Source organism: Suricata suricatta, chromosome 15, assembly GCF_006229205.1.
Source record: "Suricata suricatta isolate VVHF042 chromosome 15, meerkat_22Aug2017_6uvM2_HiC, whole genome shotgun sequence".
Taxonomy (NCBI): Eukaryota; Metazoa; Chordata; class Mammalia; order Carnivora; family Herpestidae; genus Suricata; species Suricata suricatta.
The window spans coordinates 60,108,239-60,129,321 of NC_043714.1; the positions used below are offsets into that span (position 1 = coordinate 60,108,239).

Here is a 21,083-nt window from a genome sequence, read left to right on the forward strand (position 1 = left end):
GGGAAAGCAGCACAGGGCCTGTCACTGTTACTGTCAGTTCCGAGGACCCTGAAGTGAGGAGACAAAAAAAAAAAAAAAAAATGGCCTCAGTTCAAAGACTATTGGCCCAGTGCTGACCTTGATGTTGTAGGGAGTCCAGAGAATGGCTACCAGAGTTTAAGGAAAGAATGAAATGAATTGTAATGGATGAGCTGCAGTGGATTCTTTTAAACATTAAATTAAAAAAATAAGTATATCATCATATTGTCCCACTCTCTAATTATTCCTGTGTCTTGATTTAGAATGTGATTTTAGGTAAAACTCATTCCATTCTCTGGATCCCAGATTTCTCATCTGTACAAAGAAGAGGCTGGTTTAGATCAATGTCATAGTTCAGGCTCTAAGGATCCCATAGACTGGGTGGCTTAGACAACAAACATTTTTTCTCATAGTTCTGGAGGTTGGAAGTGCAAGGTCAGGGTGCCAACGTGGGGTTCTGGTGAGGGCCTCTTCCTGGCCCTGGAAAGCTACCTTCTTGCCCTTACATGGTAGAGAGAGAGGGCTCTGGCCTCTCTCTTCATCCCCCCAGAAAGCACCAGTCCCATCATGGCACTCTACACTCATGATCTCATCTAAGCCTAACTACCTCCGGAAGACCCAACCTCCAAATACCATTACATTAAGAATGCGGTCTTCAACATAATGGATTTTGGGGGACATAAACACTTGGTCCCTAGCGATTACTTCTGAGTCCCTTCTCTCTGATATTGTATATGAAGGTTCCCTACTACCCACCAAATCAAATTCAAATCATCTGCCCAGCTTTCAAGATCTTCCATAATGGGGTGCCATCCAAGGTACCAGATTTGCTTGTCACTAAGCCAGATGAACCTTCACCTCCCTTTAGGTCAGTCTCTGGCATGCCCTCCCTACACGCTGAATTAATGCATTACCTCCACTTTCTTTTCCATGTTCTTCCTCTTCTCTTAGAGGGCCCTCAACTCTCTCCATAGCCTCAAGAGCTAGCCATCTTGTGGAAGCCATTCTTCCAGTCCTCAGACCATATCACAGGGAATAATAATAATAATATAAAGCTTCCCTCCTGTGTAGTACAGAGGAGGTTTTAGGATTAACACAGACAGGATTTTAAAAGGGAAACAGTTGGAGCTCTTGAGTGGCTCAGTCGATTAAGCATCTGACTTCTGTTCAGGTCATGAGCTTGCGGTTCATGAGTTCCAACCCTGTATTGGGCTCTGTGCTGACAGCTCAGAGCCTGGAGCCTGCTTTCGATTCTGTGTCTCCTTCTGTCTCTACCCCTCCCTCGCCTGTGCGCTTCCTTTCTCTCTCTCTCTCAAAAATAAACATAAAACATTTTTGTAAAGGGAAGTTGTTGTTGTTCTGTATTATTTTAGTTCATGTAAATGCCAGTCCTAAAAACTTGAAATTAAAATGTACAAATCTTGTCTCAGAGCTGCTGTCATTAATCACAAAATTAAAGAGCAACAGTATAGGAAAAGACAAAGGATATCAGTTTAAGGTAAAGTACAGCTGAATATATATAGGATCACATTTTATAACTTTACAAATACCAAGTGAATTCTCTGATATTTGTGATAACATAAGAAGGCCACAGTATTAAGGATTTGCCATTCATTGTAACATTTTGCCAAAAACCGTTTGTATGCCTCCACACTAGGATATGGTATTAAATATTTAATCAAAAAAGATTCCAGCTTGGATTTTCTTTCCCTAGCACTTGATCTATGGTAATCTTTGAAAAGTTTTGAAGCTGAAGGCAATAAAAGACATTCTTGCTTCTGATAATTGTCCATGGTAAGTCATTATTGCTCTTAGGAACACAGCGCATAACGCAATTTGAAGAAACATCTGTAATGGTTATCTGAAATTATATCATAAGCGCAGTACAATTCTAAAAACAGAAAGAGCTTTTTAGGAGGCTTTATTACTGCTCCATGGGAATGCCTAATAATGTGTCTACTGATAATGTGGGATAAGCAGACAACTTATAAGTGAGAAAACGGAATCTTTGGAAAAATTTTCAATATCATTAATAACGATGCAATTCTGTTTTCCAGCCATCCAAACGGTAGTGAAGTTCATGTTGAAAGAGATGGAAATAAGAAACTCCCGGAGTGGAGAGTGTCTCAGTTACTTGGAAGGCAGCGAGATGTGTGTGCTAGACAGCTCTCTTTGCTCCTCCGAGTCCAGTCTCTACCCTTTTCCACCCTGCTTGTGCCTTGGGAGACAGACCTTGTCAGAGTGCATCCATGGGGCTCCCTTGCCTCTGGCTTCCAATCAGCGTCAGCCAACGGGAGGTCAGTGAGCAGATCAGCCGGCAGGTGTTGCAGGGATGTGCTTCCCCCCAAAGGCCACAGCTCTTGGCAATGGCCCTTTTCTAGACCTACAAGTCTTGGTAGTTTCAGGTTAACTGCTCCCTTTCCTTGTTATTTCAGACTAGGGGATGGTAGTGGCCTCATGCCGTTGTTGACTCTAGAGTGCTTCTCCATCTCTTCTCGGTTTTCCTTACCTTGGCCACACCTTACAAGTTATTCCTGCATTAAATCCTTTCCAACCATCACTTTTAGGTTTGTCTTCCACCTCCTGCCAAGACCCTGACATGTGCAGAACACCTGTCAGTCTATTCAGACCTCTAACCTCATCCCAATCCTCTTCTCCTTGGATAGTGAATGTCTACTGCTTTACCTTCTCCAAAATCCACTCAGTCTTTTCCTTGCACAGCAGCCAAACTTCCCATTAGAGAACCACCTCTCCTCATGTCTCAGTGCACATGGCTTGGATGAGGCTGATCTCAGCACGACCCATGGCTGAGCATCTGATCTAAGTCAGTTCAGTTAGGCTTAATCTCAGGAATCTCAGTTCCCATCTTCTGTAGGGGGCAAAGAGGTCTTTATTCAGTGAGACAGGGAGCTGTAAGGGATAGCACAAGCCTGGAATTGTTGGGCCAAGGTCAAAGGCTTGCCTAAATGTAAATCAATGAAGTGGGCAGGGTGCAAAAGGATGGAGAAGCAGGCCTAATATCATTGCTTGAATCCCTGGATCCCACCATGCCTGAACTTGATCCTTGGAGTAGTTATCAAAAGTGATACATCACTTTCTTGCTCAAGCTGAGTTGAGCTTTCTGTCACTTGCAATGGAAAGATCCCACACACACTTGGAGGAAGAAAGATGTAAAGAGTGTTGGAGACTGTGACTTCTAAAATGACACCATCCAGATGTGCAGTATTGTTTTCATGGAGAACTTCAGCCCAGAAGATCACAAGACACCTAATGTGCAGTTTTTGTTGATCGTGCCCTGGGGGCTACAACCACGAACATTGCCCCTTTTATCCTTTGATATCTGGGTGGTAGGGGACAACACCAAATCAAACAACCCACTCTATGTTGAATTGTGTGGCTGAGACCCAGGCATGAACTGGTGCAAACAAAGAACAATGGTGGAAAACAGCCGAATGCTGTGCTCAAGTATTATTTTCAAGTGCTGTTTGACTGGACCTTCTCAGATGACATGGTTCACGGACAGGAAGGCTGTTTATTGCAACAATCATTATTCCCATTTACTGCCTATTACAGTGTGAGTCACTGGGAGGTCACACTGTTCCAAAAGCCCAGTGTTCCTGAGCACTCAAGGTCAAGTTCAAGGGGCAGCAATCAGGTATAGGGATCATGGAGAAGGCTCAATCCTTTGAAGTGAAGAGAAGGGTTAACTCCCAGGAGATTGCTGCAAAGTAAGTTTTAGTATTTTCGACATATCATGTAACTTGGGAAAAGAAATCAGAGTGAACGGTGTTAACATGACCCCAGGTCCTTCCACCGCATCTGTCCTCCCGAGAACTAAGATTAAATCTTCATTCACCCTGATACACTTCCCTCCACTCCTGCCCAGCACCATGCCTGGCACGAAATCAGTGCTCACAAATGGTGACATTTAGGGCCTGCTGACTTAGGAATGCAGATAAAATATAAAATAATATGTCAAAAGAGTTGCTGGTAGTTGCTAAGGACTCCTTGATGTTATTATTCCTGTTGTTTGTAAATGTATTTGTGTTATTAATAAGCAGGCTCATGAAAACTCACAGAAATCCCCCTTTTTTAAAGCAACGTTTGCAACTTCCTCACCTTATAAGGCAAGAGCTCCATTTTGAGTTGATTTTCCCTGATCTTGCTGTGTGTGAGAGTCAAATACCCATCCACTCCCTTAACTCATGCGTTCATTCAACAGTCTGTGGCCACCTGCAATTTGCAATGTAATGGACTCTGTGTGCGGGAATCAGAGCTGATGAAGACACAGCCCCCATCTATAACACAAAAGCAAACGTGGTGGAGATGGACAAGAGATCTGAGCAGCCTGTGAATGAGGAAACCGGCCTGTGGCACGAAGCTGCTGACTTCATGGCTGCAACAGGTGCCGGGGAATCCCTGGGGAAAATGACTATTACCAGGGAAGCATTTTCCTTACCTTATCCGCAAGCCAGCCCAGATGCCTGATCTCTCGGCTCCCAGCAATGCCTGTTTTCCCCAGCTGCTCTCTGACCTCGGCAATCACTTGGGTCAGCAGGTCACTAACATTGGAGTGGATGGCACTGAACCAGGCCTGGGCAGTGGCTGAGTCCTTGCTCCTTAGAATCACCGTGTGCTTAGCATCCGGAGAGTGAATTTCAAGCTGCCTAGAGAAGCAAAGAGACAAGGGTTAGAATGGTTCCTGGCAGATCATACTTTGTCAAGTCTGGGCCACAAAGGTGAATCAGTTGTTTACTTTTACTTTTGTGCTTTGTCAGTTTCACATGGTTTGTCTTAATGTTCCCATCATTCATTCATTCACTCATTTGTTCAACCATAAACATCTACTGAGTGCCCAGGCATTGGTCTGGAACCTGAGAACATAGTTATTCAACCACCAAGTCACCTGAAGTAAGTAAGGATGTCTAGATTTCCTGTTGTTCAGCTGACTGGCGTATCCATAGTATCTTATCAAAACTTCCAAACTATGAGCCAATGTTAAATTGTTTTGCCTCTCAATCTACAGAGGATTTTAATAGTACGCTCACATCCTTGCTGCTCATGAAGGAGGTATACTGAACTTTCTAGCCATACTCTCAATCCTACTGCTCAATATTGGTTGTGAATGTTGAAGAATGAAAGATGACCAAACTTTGTACTCCTTAGGGACCCTGCCTGTGGCACATTTACCTGCTACTTATCCTCGGACATGTGTATTGAAGAAGGGGTAACACTGGGGGTAACACTGGGGAAAGAGATAAGCTAAGAGTTGTTCTATTTGAAGTCAAACAGGGAAGGAAGGAGAGAAAGGTAAGGAAGAGAGGAAGGAAGGGAAGGAAGGAAGGAAAGGAGAGAAAGGAAGACAGAGGAGAGACAGGAGAAGAGAGGACTCCAGAGGACTACTCCATCCATCTCCACAAAGCCCTCTCTCCAGCTACCCCTGGTAGCTACAACACTCTCTCCACTGCCATCTCAAATTTCCAGAAACCATTGACCTGTCTTTCACACCTATAATCATTAGATAGATAACTTTTATTGCAAAGAGAAAAATAAACCCACATTTATTCATGTATACATGCAAATAAATAGTTTGTCGTTTGTGTTTGTGTCAGAAAGATGTAGGGATTGGAAAATTCAAACTGAAAACAAAATGATCCATTTATTATTTCATCCGTTCATTATTATGTGACCATTAATTCAATATTTACTATTTTTAATTGTTTTTATCTTTTTCAGTTTATTTATTTATTTTGAGAAAGAGAGAGACAGTGTAAGTGGGGGAGGGGCAGGGAGAGAGAGGGAGAAGGAGAGAATCCCAAGCAGGTTCCACGTGCAGAACCTGATGTGGGGCTCAAACTCATGAAGCTGTGAGATCATGACCTGAGCCCAAACCAAGGGTCATACATTTAGCCAACTGAGCTACCCTGGCACCCCAAATATTTACTATTTATAAATATATTTCTCCTAATGTCCCCAGAACTGATTTTACATATATATATATATATATATATATATATATATATATCTCCTATGTAACAGAAGAAAAAAACTGAAGTTTGTTCAGAGAGAGGAAAAATTTACCCAAGTCTACACAGTGGTTCCAAGATTGAAACTGATGTTGGGTTGGCTCAAAGGTCCATGAATTTAGACGCCATATTACAGCGTCTCTCCTCTGGACTGGACAGCATCCAGTCGGCAAGTACCCAGTGTTTCCACAGCTGTCTCAAGTCTTATTCTTATGCTCAACAGTGCCCTTAGTTCCGGAGTTTCAAAATAACAATTTTGCAGATCACCTGAAAATGAGAAGTCCCAATGCAGCCTGGCCTCCTTTACATTTGAAACCAAACTTTTAGAGTGAGCAAACCTTTTTACTAATAAACTTAAATTAGAATAAAGGAATGATTTAGAATGCAGAATGTCTCTGGGGGAGTTTTAGCAATAATTAGCATTTTTTTTTTATCAAAAATTTGCAAAACAAGACTCTTCACTAAAACTCCAAAGGTTTCCTGTGATAAAACAGGGAATTCTTTAGGTGACATTTGTCCTCACTCAGAAGAAAAAAAAAAATCTCATGCCTCTTGGGCACTTTTCAAAGAAATGGGAGATAAATCTCACTCAAAGTTCTTACTCTTCAGTAAAGTTATATAACCAAATACCAGCCAGGGTTCTCAAAAAGCGTTAATGAGAGTTCAAGGCACTTGGCTTGTTTTTTTCTTTTTTACTTATTTTTCATTTTACATATAGAGAGAGTGAATGAGCAGGGGAGTTGGGCAGAGGAACAGAATCTTACACAGGCTCCAGGCTCAGTGCAGAGTCTGAGGTGGGGCTTGATCCCACGACCCCAGGGTCATGACCTGAGAGGAAATCAAGAGTCGGACACTCGACTGACTGTGCCACCCAGGCGCCCCTTAAAGATTTTATGTTTAAGTAATTTCCACACCCCATGTGGGGCTCAGACCCACAGCCCTGAGATCAAGAGTCGCACACTCCAGCAACTGAGCCAGCCAGGCACTCCTCAACCTGCTTTTCAGATTATTCCAACATGATCAGTTATTCTGGAAATGTAAAACCTGCAGGTATTTCATTTGCAATAGTTCCCTTTGAAGACGTGGATTTGTTTTTAAACAAATGATGGCTTGGGAAGCCGTCCCTCCTTGGGTATCACACACACATACACAAACGATGCCAGGGAAAGAAAGGAAACCAAGAATATCTTCTTTGTTGGCTTGCCAGCGTGCCCCCAGAGGAAAGCTGACTTGTAAACAGAGGCGCCGGCTAATGATGCGGAGGCCTGTTTCTCCCAGGCTTTGACAGCACTTATCATCGTTAATTTTTAAGTAAACTTTTTAGGTATAATGTAGACAGAGACGTGTACAAATTACGGTGCACGGCTCAAAGCAGTTTTGCAGGGGGGACACATTTGTGTAACTGACACTCAGATCAAGAAACAGAACACAACATGTGCCCCAGAAGCCCCCTCCATGCTCCCTTTCCAATTACTGTCCCTCCTCCCCCCACTCCCCCAACATCACCACAATTCAGATTTCTATCGCCCTAGATTACTTTTACTTCAGGAAAAACGTAAGTTTTTGTCTTCATTTTTCGTCATTGCCTGAAGGACAGGGAGGATCTTGGACTATCTCTGGAGCAAAGCAGCTCCAGAGCAAAGCAGCAGGTCCCATGCTTTTAGGAGTGGTTCTCAAAGTGTGTCAGACCAGCAGCAGCAGCAGCAGCAGCAGCAGCAGTGGGGAACTTACTAGAAAAGCAAATTCTCAGTTCCCACCCTGAAGCCACTGAGATGGGACCCAGGAATCACCTCCAGGTAAGTTGGACGCAATTCAAGGCTGCCCTACGGGTTCATCAGAAGAGCCCTAAGCTTGGCTGGTTGCCAGAATTCCCAGTGGCCGCAGATGACATGCCAAAGGGGAATTAAACTCCTCTAAGATGTCTCAACGTCCCCAAGAAAGAACACAGAGGACACCATAGGCCTGTGGCCTTTTATAGTCAAAAAAAAAAAAAAAAAAGGCAGAAGAAGCTCTCAATCAAAAATATCTTCAGACACCCCTGAATAGGTTTTTGTTTTTGTTTTGAATCATTTAACTAAATACAGATGCTTGGACCCCATCCCAGACCTAGTGAGTAGGAATTTCCAGAGGCTGAGGTTTGGGCATATGCTTTGAATGTTCCATAAATTATATGGATTAAGGACCATGGCAGGCCTCTTTAAGTCCAAGTTCAAGCCCTCTGTAGAGCTGTGCCTAGAGCTGAGTGTCATCAGAAGGCAGCACCACAGAGGGCTCCCGCTGGGCAGTGCCTCAGCTATCCACGGCTGTGTAACAACCATCCCCACAGTTAAGTGGCTGACAACCCCAAATGTTTGTGATTTCGGTTTCTGAGGTGCATGGATTTGAGAGCGGCTTAGCAGGGTGGTTCAGGTTCAAGGGCTCTTGTGCATTTGCAGTCAGAATGTCAGCAGTGGCTTTGGCATCTGAAGGCTTGACTGGGGTTCCATTTCAATGGTGCACTCATCTGGCTGTTGGCAGGAGGGCTCAGGTCCTCACAACATGGCCTTTTGCAGAGGTGACTGAGGATCTTCATGGCATGGTAGCTGGTTTCCCCCAGACAGCAAGAAGGAGCTGCTATTTAGTCTATGACCCAGGCTCCATCATTATAGAGTACTGGGTGGAGACCAGGTCGTAAATACATATATATAAATATATATAGAACATGAACCTGAAATACATGTACTTTGGCCTAATTTGTCACTGAAACTCATTTTACCAAAATGTGATCCCATGCACCGCACTTTTCAGAGCATGGAGGGACAGAGAAAGTTCTATTCTTGGGCTGGCTACGTTCCTTCAGCAGCCTATTTTCCCAGCAATTTAAAGCACATGTATTATTAGACAGTAGCTGTGAAGCATGTGGAGTTTGGGTTCAGGCTGGCTCTAAAATTTGATGGCTGTGAGGCGCTGGGCAAGTTGCTTAATCTCCATAAGCCTCAACTTCCTTATCTATAAAATGGCTCAATACACTTGCCTCTTAAGATTATTGAAAAGATCAACTGAGATACCAGGTGCATGAGATGCCACGAGGCCACGCTGGTCTGATCAGCTGTAGTTTGCCATGAAGAGTCTTCCCACACATAGGGGCCCCGTGGGGCAGGGAGAGTCCTCTCGGGTGAGCTTTGGTTCAACTTTTTTTCAGAGTGCTTGGGCTTGAAAGTCCAGACCCAGGAAAAATAAACAAGTCATACAAGGATGATCTCCAACATCCTGGAATGGAAAAAGGATAACTTTGGGAAGAGCGGCATGAGTCTTCTGCGAGATCTTGGATGTTTTGGAGCAAACCTGGTACCACGTCCCCTGTTATCCCATCCACTTCTCTTCTACCCAAAACAGCCATACCAGGCTCGTGTTTAAGAGCATAAGTTGCTAAGATTTGCAGCCATCACTAGAGCTACAAACGTCTGTTGAAGTCCCTTTGTTTTCTCAACTACCTAAACTAACCAGCAACCACGAGGATGAAAGGAGATGGGAAATTGTTTTACCTTTCTGGAACGTATTGCTGACAGCATACCCTAAAAGAACCATTCTCAAATATGTCATAAAACCCATTTTTTTCAAAAAAGTATTTTCATCTCCAACAATTACTTCATCACTTGGTAAATGTACAGGAGCTATATGAAGACATGAAGTAGAAATAGGGGACGGAGAGGGTGGGAGAGGAAGACAAGGAAAATAGGAAAACTCAAGGGTGGAAAAATTAAGGTGTATGAAAATGCTACTGTGGCCGGGTAGCTGAAGTCATTAAAGTCGGGGAACCAAACCACATGACACAATGGAAGCCCAAAAACATGGGGCAGAACGGCAAAGCAGCGTCATGCCATGGATGTAAACATGACATATACGGGGCATCCAGCTTTGGCTCAGGTCATGATCTCATGGTTTGTGGGTTCGAGTCCCGCATCAGGCTCTGTGCTGGCGACTAGCTCAGAGCCTGGAGCCTGCTTCAGATTCTATGTCTCCCTCTCTCTCTGACCCTCCCCTGCTCCCACTGTCTCTCTATGTCTCTCAAAAATAAATAAGCACATTAAAAAATTTTTTTTAATGACGTATATAAATGCTTGTAAACGTGGAGACTATGCTGGGAAATGTATCCAGGTGAGTTCAATGAGCACGGAAGGTGTGATAAGAAGATTGGAAAGGAGACTTGCTGTCCTGCTTTCTATCTTCTGAATTCTGCTCCCACGTATCCATTGTGTACTCACTGTACTGGGATGGCAGAGAAGGGGGAGGGGAGGAAGAGCAGGTGGACTGGCCTGTAGGTTGACTCAACCTTGTCTCAAGTCCAAGCTCTGCCATTTGTGAACTATACTCTCTTATGACCACCTGTGGTCCCATACGCCCAATCTCCATTTCCCCTTCCTGACACCAGGCTTTACACCTCCTGCCTCAGCCTCAGTGGTTTGGGAGCTCAGTGGTGTGAGGGTTGTAGGTGTGATCTAATTTGAGTCATGGAGATCCAGGCCCAGGACTCCGGGAGGAATAACTGTTAAGGAGATGGCTTTTTTCCTCATGATATATACCTAGGGATCAGATAACATCACGGATCGAGGGTCAGCCAGCAAATGAAGCCAACACTGGGGAAAGTGGAGTCCTGGATGCAGCCATACCTGACACACAGCATATCTTTGTACTTTTCTCCTATGTTCCCCTCTCTGCTTAAACCAATTTGAGTTGAGTCCTCAAATACAACTAAAAATCCTGATTTCTTCACTGACCACAAATAGGTCACATGATTTCTATGAGTCTTGACTTTCCCCTATAAAATAGGGGTGATGGTGGTGGTGAGGAGAATGGTGATGAAGATGTGATAATGATGGTTATAATGGAGGTAGTTACAATAAAACCTTCAGAGGTGACTAGAGCATCAAATGAGATAGTGATTGTGAAAGTGCTCTGTGAACTTGTAAACCCTGATGTTAGCAGTTGTCATTTACACTCTTGGCATTTTAAGACTCTTTTGTTGGCTCAGTAACTGGGAAAAGGAACAGTATTAGCAAATACAGCGCTTGTGAACTGTCTGCACATATGGGCACATTTAAGCAAGTTCGTTCTTTCCTAGCTATGCCATTAATAAAGAGATAGGCATGCATATGGAAGCAAAAATCCTAATAAATCTCTTGAGTTACAAAATGGAGATAGACACATGGGGTGATTTCTTAATACAAGGACACAAAGACACGCTGTGCCTATTTGTAAGTGTTTGAGAAGGCTCACAGGCACTTAGCAGGTGTTGGGTGCCACAGAGGCATGTAGAGTACACAGTCCTTTTCCCCAAGAAGCTCACCATGTATAGTAGGATGAATAATGTGGCTCCAAATTCATGTCTACACAGAACCTCAAAATAGGACTGATTTAGAAATAGAATTTTAGCAGAAATAATTCATGTAAGGAAGGTGCTGCCATCCTTTTTTCATTAACTACCCACTGAATTAGAGTGGGCCCTAAATCCAAGGGGCGGGGGGTGTAATTTTAAGAGACAGAAAAGACACACAGAGAAGAAGGCAATGTGAAGATGGACACAGAGATTGGAGTGATCCATCCACAGCCAAGGAATGCCAAAGATCAGCAACCACCGGAAGCTGGGAGAGAGGGGTGGGTGGTTTCTCCCTCAAAGCCTCTGGAAGGAAGGGTCCTGACAAACCCTTGATTTCACACTTCTGGCCTCCAAAGCCGAGAGAGAATAAATTTCTGTCCTTTTAAGTTTTCTAGTTTGTGCCCACTGTGTTATGGCAGCCCTAGGAAACTAACACACCGTGTAAATATCTTCCTGCGCGTAGTTGAATGGAAGCTGTGTTAATGTGTAAAACACACATATGCTTAAAGTAATTTGTAAGATGCAGATCGCTTAGAACTAAGGCAATCATGCTTCCACTTCAACACATATTGGCATTAAACAGACTTCTCCTTGGCCAAAAAAAAAACCAAAAAACAACCGCTCCCCCCCAAAAACAAACAAAAAAACCTTGCCCCCTCCAACATTCAATTCTATTAGCAGAAAGAGAAAGGAACGAGGGACATCTATAAAGCACGTGGAAGTATGCAGGGCCATAGTCGGCCTTGGTCATTCAATCCGAGTGCCTTCTACTTCCTTCCTGGCACTAGGAAAAAAAAAAAATCTGGACAACCTCCTTGCTAGCTGATGAGTCCTACATTTCTGGAAGCAGGAAAGAGGAGGGAGGGAGTAAAGGAGCAATAAAGTCAGGAGGCTGATTGGAGCTATTTTCAGCAGGCCAGTCTTTGCTAACTCCTATTTTGTTCCCCAGTTGAACTGACCACGGCTTGATGAATTGTGTTTATCTGTAGTTCAGCGATAAAGTTCTCTTTTAATTCCCTGCTGAATAGAAATATTTAGGGCAATGCCACAGCTGTGTTTATTCTCACACTCCACCACAGTTATGTAAATACTGCCTATGGAACTATTTCTGATAAAGGCCCGTCCCAACCCCGAGGAATTACACGCTCGCTCTAGATGTCTGCCAAGATGAGCAGTTTCCATCCAGCTTGGCACAGCCTATGAATGATATCACAGCTTCTCAGAGATCATTTGGCAAACCTCACAAAAAAAGTAATTTTCTTACCCTCTTACTCTTTCAAAGACTCCCACGGAGACGATTAATATTTCCCAGAGTTCACTGCATCCCCTGCTCAGAAACACACGACTGACATAGAACTTGAAGCCTCCTGACACAAAATTAATAAACCTCGCAGCCGGGCCACAAAGGTTTCATGTGACCTTTCTCCACCAGCGGGAGGCTGGAGGAAACACGGATGAAAGTCTTGAGGAGGGTCAGGCCTGCGGGTTTGCAGCAACCACTGGGAACCGATCGGAGACTCAAGACACATGGTCACTGTCATTATGGTGGCTTCCAGCCCACGAATCTGGGATTCCCATGGCTGATAAAAAAATATTTCCCAACAGACAAATACATGGCGCCATTAACATTGGCGGTCTCTAAATAGTTGAACTTTGAAGTGTTTCTATATCTCCACCTTTATGCTTTTCTTTAATTTCTAACATTTTCTTGCAATGCCATCAGATAAATATTAGAAAAAAAGTTTCTTTGAGGAAAGGGATGTCTACACCCCTTTTCACTCTGTGAACAAGAACACACTACAGAAAAACTTAGATTCTTTTTCCTGAAGTTGGTTGTAACTGGAAGACTTCAAAAGAAAGAGACAGAATGATCTGTATTCCCAAGGAGACCTTGTCCTGTGGGGATGAAAACCCCACCACCAGATGTGTTCTCTTTCCTCATTCCATCTCTCCCACCCTCTGTGAGGTGAACACCATTACTGTGTCCACCTCACAGATGAGACGGCACCTCAGAGCGGCTGGCGCGTTGGGCCTTCAGTCAGTAAGAGGCGAAGCTGGAACCGGATCCCTAGTGCGTCAGACTGCAAGGCCGGAGTCTTAATCATTCTGTTCCCTCAAGAGGGATGTTGGTAAAATGCAGCTTCTTGCTTAAAAGAGTAGAGAACATTTTTCGTCTTGGTTGCTGCTCAACATCTTCCCGATACCCTCCCTGCGTATTTGGAAGGTTTTTCTAAATTATGAGTTGAGCATCCCCATGGTAGAAGCCAGAATTCAAGCTCCCAGTCTCTCTTGCTTCTGGGGCTCAGAGCCACTCACTCCAAATGGCAAGGAGGCGCCGTGAGAAAGCAGTTGTGTGTGGGATCCATCTTCTGGCAAGGAGGGCGGTAGAGGCACCCAGCTCTAAATGCCAGCAGGGGTGGCAGAGCTCGGCCAGTCCCCAGTTGTTACTGTGCAAGCTGAGTCGTGGGAGCTGTGGCACGATTGTGAAGTGATGGCAACAGTGGTGTGTTTTCTAGAACAGCCTTCACAATGTGAGTGGTTGTTGAGCTTTACCTGGCTTTTGGAGCTCTTTGGAAAATATGCAAGCACTCTAATATCCTCAGCACGAGTTGCTTCTGTTGCCCAAAACTACAATCCCCTGCTAAGAATGTAGATTTAGGAATCTGGCTGCCATGATGGGAGCTGAGATCGCCTAAGGAATATGTCAGGTGTGAGCAGTTAATGGAAGAGAAGCCAGAAAAGGTGTTCTGCTATTTTTCACAAGATCCTGTTTCAAAAACAGGTCACGCATGACAGAGTATTCTGCTGGGCTCTAAGGGAGCCTGACGATATCTCTCCTACTGGCTAGGTTTCAGTTTTTTGTAACACATAAATTTACAAAATATGTGAAGAATTTCAGCACCTTGACTTTCCTAGGGGAATGATATTGTTATCAACGTTTTAGAAGGGGAGTCAGCTAATGTCAAACCAGAGAAAGCATTTTGGTTTTTTCTACTACCTACTTCATCTGTACTTTGCCGAATACTCTGTGATTTGACCTTGCTCAAGTGATTTTTTTTTAAGTCATCTAAATATGCAATGTGCTATGCAGGTCAAATAAGTGTACATTTGTCTCTAGACTCTTCATATCATACACTGACCGAATTAACAGTCCATCCCAGAGTCTGGTCCAGAGCACAGCATTTGGAGTCTGAACATCTATTTTGCTTCTTTTGAATTAGATTATTTTGGGCCAGAGTTCGCAACTAAAAATATAGGATGCCCAGTTAAATTTGAATTTCAAATAAATAACATAGATTTTTTTTTAGTGTAAAGTACCTCTTGCACAACATCTAGTAATAGAAATGGTATAAAGAACATGTATTAGAAAGTGTACAGAAAATAGGGGTGCCTAGGTGGTTCAGTCGGTTAAGCGTCTGGCTTCAGCTCAGGTCATGATCTCACAGTTTGTGGGTTTGAGCCCCACATCAGGCTCTGTGCTGACAGCTCAGGGCCTGGAGCCTGCTTCGGATTCTGTGTCTCCCTCTCTCTCTGACCCTCCCCTGCTCACACTGTCTCTCTATGACTCTCAAAATAAATAAAAACCATTAAAAAATTAAAAAAAAAGAAAGTATACAGAAAATAAAACTGATAGTACTTCATGGGATTATCTATGAGAGATAGGGAAGAGAGAAGTGTCAAGGAGGTTTCTAGCTTAGACAGCTGAATGAATGACAATGTTTATAATAAGATAAAAAGAAGAAATGGTGCGGATTTGGCAAGAAACACAATGGGTAAATATCTCTATCTTCATTTAGGTATCTTCTAATGACTTCAAACTTGTAGTGTATACATATACTGGCTACTCCCCAAGACTCTGTCTATTCTATGGTTATTTTATTTTAATGGAATCAACATCTTCCCAAAAATCCAAGTTGAATAACCCAATCCTCTTGTACCTCCTGTTCTCTTCACCTGATACCCATTCAGTCTCCAAGTTTTATCAGGATGATCTTGGTGGTATCTCCCTTTCGAAGAGCTAACCAGATTGTAAACTACCAAGTTTTCTCAGTGGGGCTAGGGCAATCCGTTGTCTATGATGGGATAGAAGTTTTATTCTGCAGGCCAACTTCCATCACATGGTAATGGTTCCCTGAAATAAAATTTTAAAAGAGACTGAGGTCTCCTTCTAGACTCAACTAGAAAAGCAGCATTATCAGATATTGATGTCTGGCACGGACATAGGAGTAGGAATTGGGAGTCCTCATCTTGTCTGTTTGGTATTTCTAGAAAGCATCTGGAAATGTGGTTCTGACATGTGGCTCCTGACTGCTCCAAGCTTGAAGAGACTCATGGTTTTTGGTCATCTGATAATTTCTCTTTTAAGGCTTATCCCTTTAGGTTTACATATTACATTATGATATATATTACATATCACATATATTTATGATAGCTGATATGTTAATATCCCCCATTGCCTGACACACATACACAAGTAGCCCATAAGTATCTCCTGGGCTAAGTGACTGGATGGCTCTATTACTAAAAGTTTTGTCCAAACTACGGTGGGTTCCTTTCTAACCTCTTATGAAAGTTCCATAACTGCCCCCCTTTACATTTTGTTTTTCACTTATGAAATGTTAACTCTTTCAGTCTTGAATAGTGAATTTAATGCTATGGTAAAAAGTACTTCAGTTTTAAAGCATAATCTAAATTATTTCTTTAATATTCTTAAAAAAGTCAGACATGTTTTAATGTCCCACGAGAATCGTTTCCATGGATAAAGTGTAATAGCTGTCGACTCCAAAGTGTTTATTTTATTTTATATTATTTTGTTTATCAAATAATTTGTCATACATGATTTTCTCAGGCTAAAATAATCAATTTGTGATCTTGTGAACTTTATCCAGGTTGGATGTAAAAGCAGACAGCCTTATAAATATGTAAATCAAGGTGACGAGATGACACAAAATTAAAACAGCAAGGAATATTAACTCAAAGTATGAACTTGTATTTTAGAGATAAGAACAGAAGTGGATGTTGCCTAACTCATTTAGGTCAGAGTTACACATAAAACAGTAAAATTTACTTGTCTCGCTCCTGTACAAAATCGCAGGATGCCTTTTCATTCATAAACTCAGCAATTATTTTTTGAGTGCCTAGTACTGAGACTTGGCATTAGGCACATGAGGGGAATGGGACTCAATACAAATATGATTTCTGTGTTCCTTGAGATTACAGTCCGGAAATCTTGGACAAGCACGTATTTTCTTAAGTTTTCAGGTAACATGAACAATTCCTAACATGAGAGAATAGTTTGTATCTATTTTAGGAGCAGACAATCTTTTATTCAGCTCTTAATAATCTAAGCAATAATTTACCACCATGAAATTGGCAACTTCTTATAGTAACAGTACCTCACCAAACCCATCCATTCTGCCATCCATTCTGTTCTCATTTTTACTAAGTCTTTTTTTTTTTTTTAAGAAGGGAGGAGAAGAAAAGGAGAGAAGGGCAAAAGCATTGTATCTCCAGGGCCCCTATATAGATGAAGATGTATGACCAGTAGAAGGCCATTAAGCCATTAATATCCTTCCAGAAGGATTATTAGTAGCCACTGCCCAGCAGAGAAGAGGGCCCCGTGGGAATGGTGAGGATGAGGCAAAAGTTTTTTTGGACTTGAAGGATTTGAAGAGGCTCTACCACATGAAGTTACTTGAGCAGCCAGGGAATTAGGGTTTGGAAAGTGAAAAAGACTATATGCAATTTTAGTTAGTATGAGGGCACTAGATAAAAAGAAGCAGAAACCAAAATTATCCTAGTTAAATGTATGAACAAGTGAATAATCAAAGACAGATTTAGCAATCTAGAAAGAATTCAGAGGTCATTTAACTCAACCACTCATTTCAAAGATGAAACATATAACTTCTGGGGAGAAGAAGTGATTTACTTATCCAAGGTCACACTGACAGGTAATAGTATTATTGAACTTAGAATCCAGACTTCTTTTTTTTCTTTCTAATTTTTTTAATGTTTATTTATTATTGAGACAAGAGAAACAAAGCATGAGTAGGGAAGGGGTAGAGAGAGAGAGGGAGACACAGAATCCAAAGCAGGCTCCAGGCTCTGAGCTGTCAGCACAGAGCCCAATGCAGGGCTCGAACCCATGAACCGTGAGATCATGTCCTGACCCGACGTCGGATGCTTAAACAACTGAGTGACCCAGGTGCCCCTAGAATCCAGACTTCTTAACAACCATATTTATCCAAGTTCAGAGAATGGGCACAGAGAGCTCATGACGTGCTGAGGCCAACTTAACTTTCTTTACCATTTTCCAGAGGGCTGGTCCTGAATTTGGGGCTAATACTTCTTCCTGCACTTGAAACAGTTACTGCTAATACTTTGGAGATATTTCACTGTCAAAGTATTTATGGAAATGACAGCTTCATAATTATTTTCTCTGTGAAGGCTTTGCTCAAAGACAAGTTCACCTCTTTTGTAGATAGCAATAATCATTTCATTACTTGAAGGATTTAAACAAGCACAAACAAATCAGCTACCCACAAAATTGCTATTTTTAAAAAATCTATATCTGAACTACCTAGACAAGTTTTAAATTGTCATGCAACTCTGCACTGGTTGCAAGAGAGGGTGAAAATCAGAATAATGCTAATGATCATCCCGAGTTTCAAAAGGTCACACTACATGAAATTCAATCTTCCTCATTCTTACAGTAAATGCCAAGGTGCCAAACAAGTTGGGAAGAGAGTCAATCTCTTTGTGAAGCAGGAAAGCTGTGGGTTACATTTGTTTAATTTTGTTTTGACTTCATTAGTTGTTTTTTTTTTAAGAAATAGGCATTAAAATAGAACTGGAAAGTTGTTAACAAATGAAGTAACTTTACTCAACGCTTTCTACTTCTTGACAGAGAGGTGTATGGGGGGAGGAGTCAGGAGGAGGGCAGGCCATAGAGGGGAGAGAATACCCTGATTCTGGGATTGCTACCAGGGAAAGCTGAGCTCCTGGACTGGTCAGATGCCTGCCTCTGCCTATAACATTCCAAACACTTGCTCCCTCCAGATGTGCAAGTCAATTGATTAAACGTTCTATTTTCAGCTTTGTACCCTTGGGCAATCTGCATGGGGACTGTTATCTATTAGCCTGGACTGTTTTTACCAAGATTTCAATATACCCCCTCCAAAGCAATACACAACAAAATGAAAAAGCCAAAGAACCTTGTTACTGAGGTGGGGCATGAATCACTCATGCAAAAATGTTTATTGAATGCTTGCCCTCGGCCAGGCAATCTGCTAGGTATTAGGGATAGTGAGTCCAACAGCATAGCCATGGCCTTCAAGGAGCTTAATATCCATGGTGCTGAAGGCAGGTGCTGGCAAACAAGAACCCCATGCTTGTCCTCCAGTGAGGCCACATGGTCCCGTGGTTAGAATGTCATTAATGGAGTCAGTCAGCCTTGGTGTATGCACTGGCTATGAGCTGAGCAACCTTGAGTGAAGAACTCAATCTCTCTGCACTTCAGTGTCCTCAGCTACAAACAGGAGTGGGATGAGTTACCCCAAATGCAATTTTTGGAACAGTGATGATCCTAAAGCTCACTTTTGAAGGAAGAGGATCAGTTGGCTAAATCAAAAAAGAGGAGTAGTAGCCAAGGGAGGTATCTTAGGGGGAGGGATAACCTAAACAGAGGACAGAAGGGGAAAATCGTATTGCACAGTACAGAAACTGTGTGTGGTTCTTTAATGGCTTGGACAAAGTTTAGGGGAGAGGTGGGCAAGTGAAATGGGAATACAAACAGGGGAGAGTCCAAAGGGGACCCACAGACAGAATTTCATTAAAGTGATGTAACCAAGCCATATTTTAGTGAGATGATGCTGGGAAGATGGGATTGGACCGGAAAAAGACTGGAGGCTATACTGGACATCTCTGCAGTGATGGAGGTGGCTGCAGTAGAAATTCAAGGGAAAGAACACTTTAGATATTAAAGGCTAAACTACAGAGTAAGAAGAACATTCTATTGTGACCATATGACTTATGAATTAATACTTGTATCTTTGGGGAAATGTGTTCTCCAAATATGGAATTAAAAATGCTCTTGCATGGGTGCAGGAGTCGGCCAGGCATGGCGGGGAGGGGGGCGGAGAATTGGGATACAAAGGTAGGTTGGATGTAGTCCAAACCATTCATAGCCTAGTGAGGGGAATGGTACCAAAATAATCATAATACAAGGCAGAACAGGTGTGTCATTAAGGAGGTCTGGAGTATCCGAGGAAGGCATGCTGGAGTGTAAGGATCAGGAAATACTTCAGGAAGAGAAAGGCATTTGAGATGGGGCTCACAGAATGAGAGGATTTTGACAGCTGCAGAATGAAGGGAAGGCATTCTGGTCTGTGGGGACCATCCATGACCAGGGGCAGAGACTCACAAATATGAAGGGCGTTCAAGGATAGCAAATAGTCCAGTTTTTCTGGAAAACGATTTCTATAACTGCATTTATTTTTTAACAGTGTTGCTGAGATGTAATTGGTGCACAATCAGCTGCACGTCAAGTACGCAGTAAGTTTAGACACATGTACACCCACCATGACAACACTTCTTCCCTACATTTCTCTTTCTACAGCTTAGCTTGCATTATCTAGAACTTTAATCAATGGAATGATTTAGTACATATTCCTTTCTCTCTTTTTCTACATAGTATAATTATTTTGAGATTCATACATGTTATAGCTGTGTCAATAGTGCATTCCCTTCTATGACCAGGTAGTAATCATTGTATGGATACACCGCTGTTGGCTTATCCATGCACCTCTTGATAGACATGTAGGTCCTTTCTAGTTTTAGGTTATTAACAAATAACGGTGCTATGAACATCTGTTGTTTTGTTTTGTTTTTGTTTTGTTTTTAGTGGGCACATGCTTTCATTTCTCTTGGGTAAACAGCTTGGAGTAGAATTGCTACGTGTGTCTTTAACATTTTAAGGAATCACCAAACTGTATCAACGTGGTTGTACTGTTTTTTTGTTCCCCTTTGGCAGTGGACGGAGGTCCAAAGACTTTATAAAAGTTTTGAATGAGGTGCTGTTAATCGTCCAACTCTGTTTTCTTCAAAACTGCTTGGCTATTTCTATATGCATATTCTATTTGCATCTCGACATGAATTGTTAAATTCGTTCTCCAATTTCTATAGAAAAACCTGCTGACATTTTGATTAGTATGGCACTGTACCTAGAGATCAAGAAGGAGAGAGTTGTCTTCTTAACAAGATAGAACCATTCTTCCCTGTACACCCATATTTCTCTTTGGTATCATTTTCTTTCTGAATGAAGGACCTTCTTGAGCATTTCTTGTTGTACGGCCTGCAGGTAACAATATCTTTGTATGTTGGAAGACGTATTTATTTCACCTTAATTTTGAAAGGTATTTTGACTAGATATTAGTTTTGACAATTTTGTTGTTGTTGTTGTTGTTTGCTTGTTTTTCTTACTTTCAGCACATAGAAAGATCTTGCTGGACTATCTTCCCATTTGCACTGCTTCTAATGAGACATAAGCTTCCTGTTACTTCACCTGCCCATGCTGCTATCACAGAATACCATGGACTGGGTGACTTATAAACACAAATTTGTTGCTCACAGTTCTGCATCCTGGAAGGTCCAAGATCAAGGCTCCAGCAGATTCAGTATCTGAT

The 21,083-nt window shown here is 42.4% G+C and overlaps 1 protein-coding gene across 1 annotated transcript in view; it reads right to left on the bottom strand.

The window, feature by feature from the left end:
- Positions 1-21,083, bottom strand: part of SNTB1 (syntrophin beta 1) — a 225,649-nt gene that overhangs the window by 84,505 nt on the left and 120,061 nt on the right. Inside the window, exon 3 of the mRNA XM_029923369.1 lies at positions 4,478-4,685. Coding sequence (XP_029779229.1) covers positions 4,478-4,685 — 208 coding nt within the window. The remainder of the gene's footprint in view (positions 1-4,477; positions 4,686-21,083) is intronic.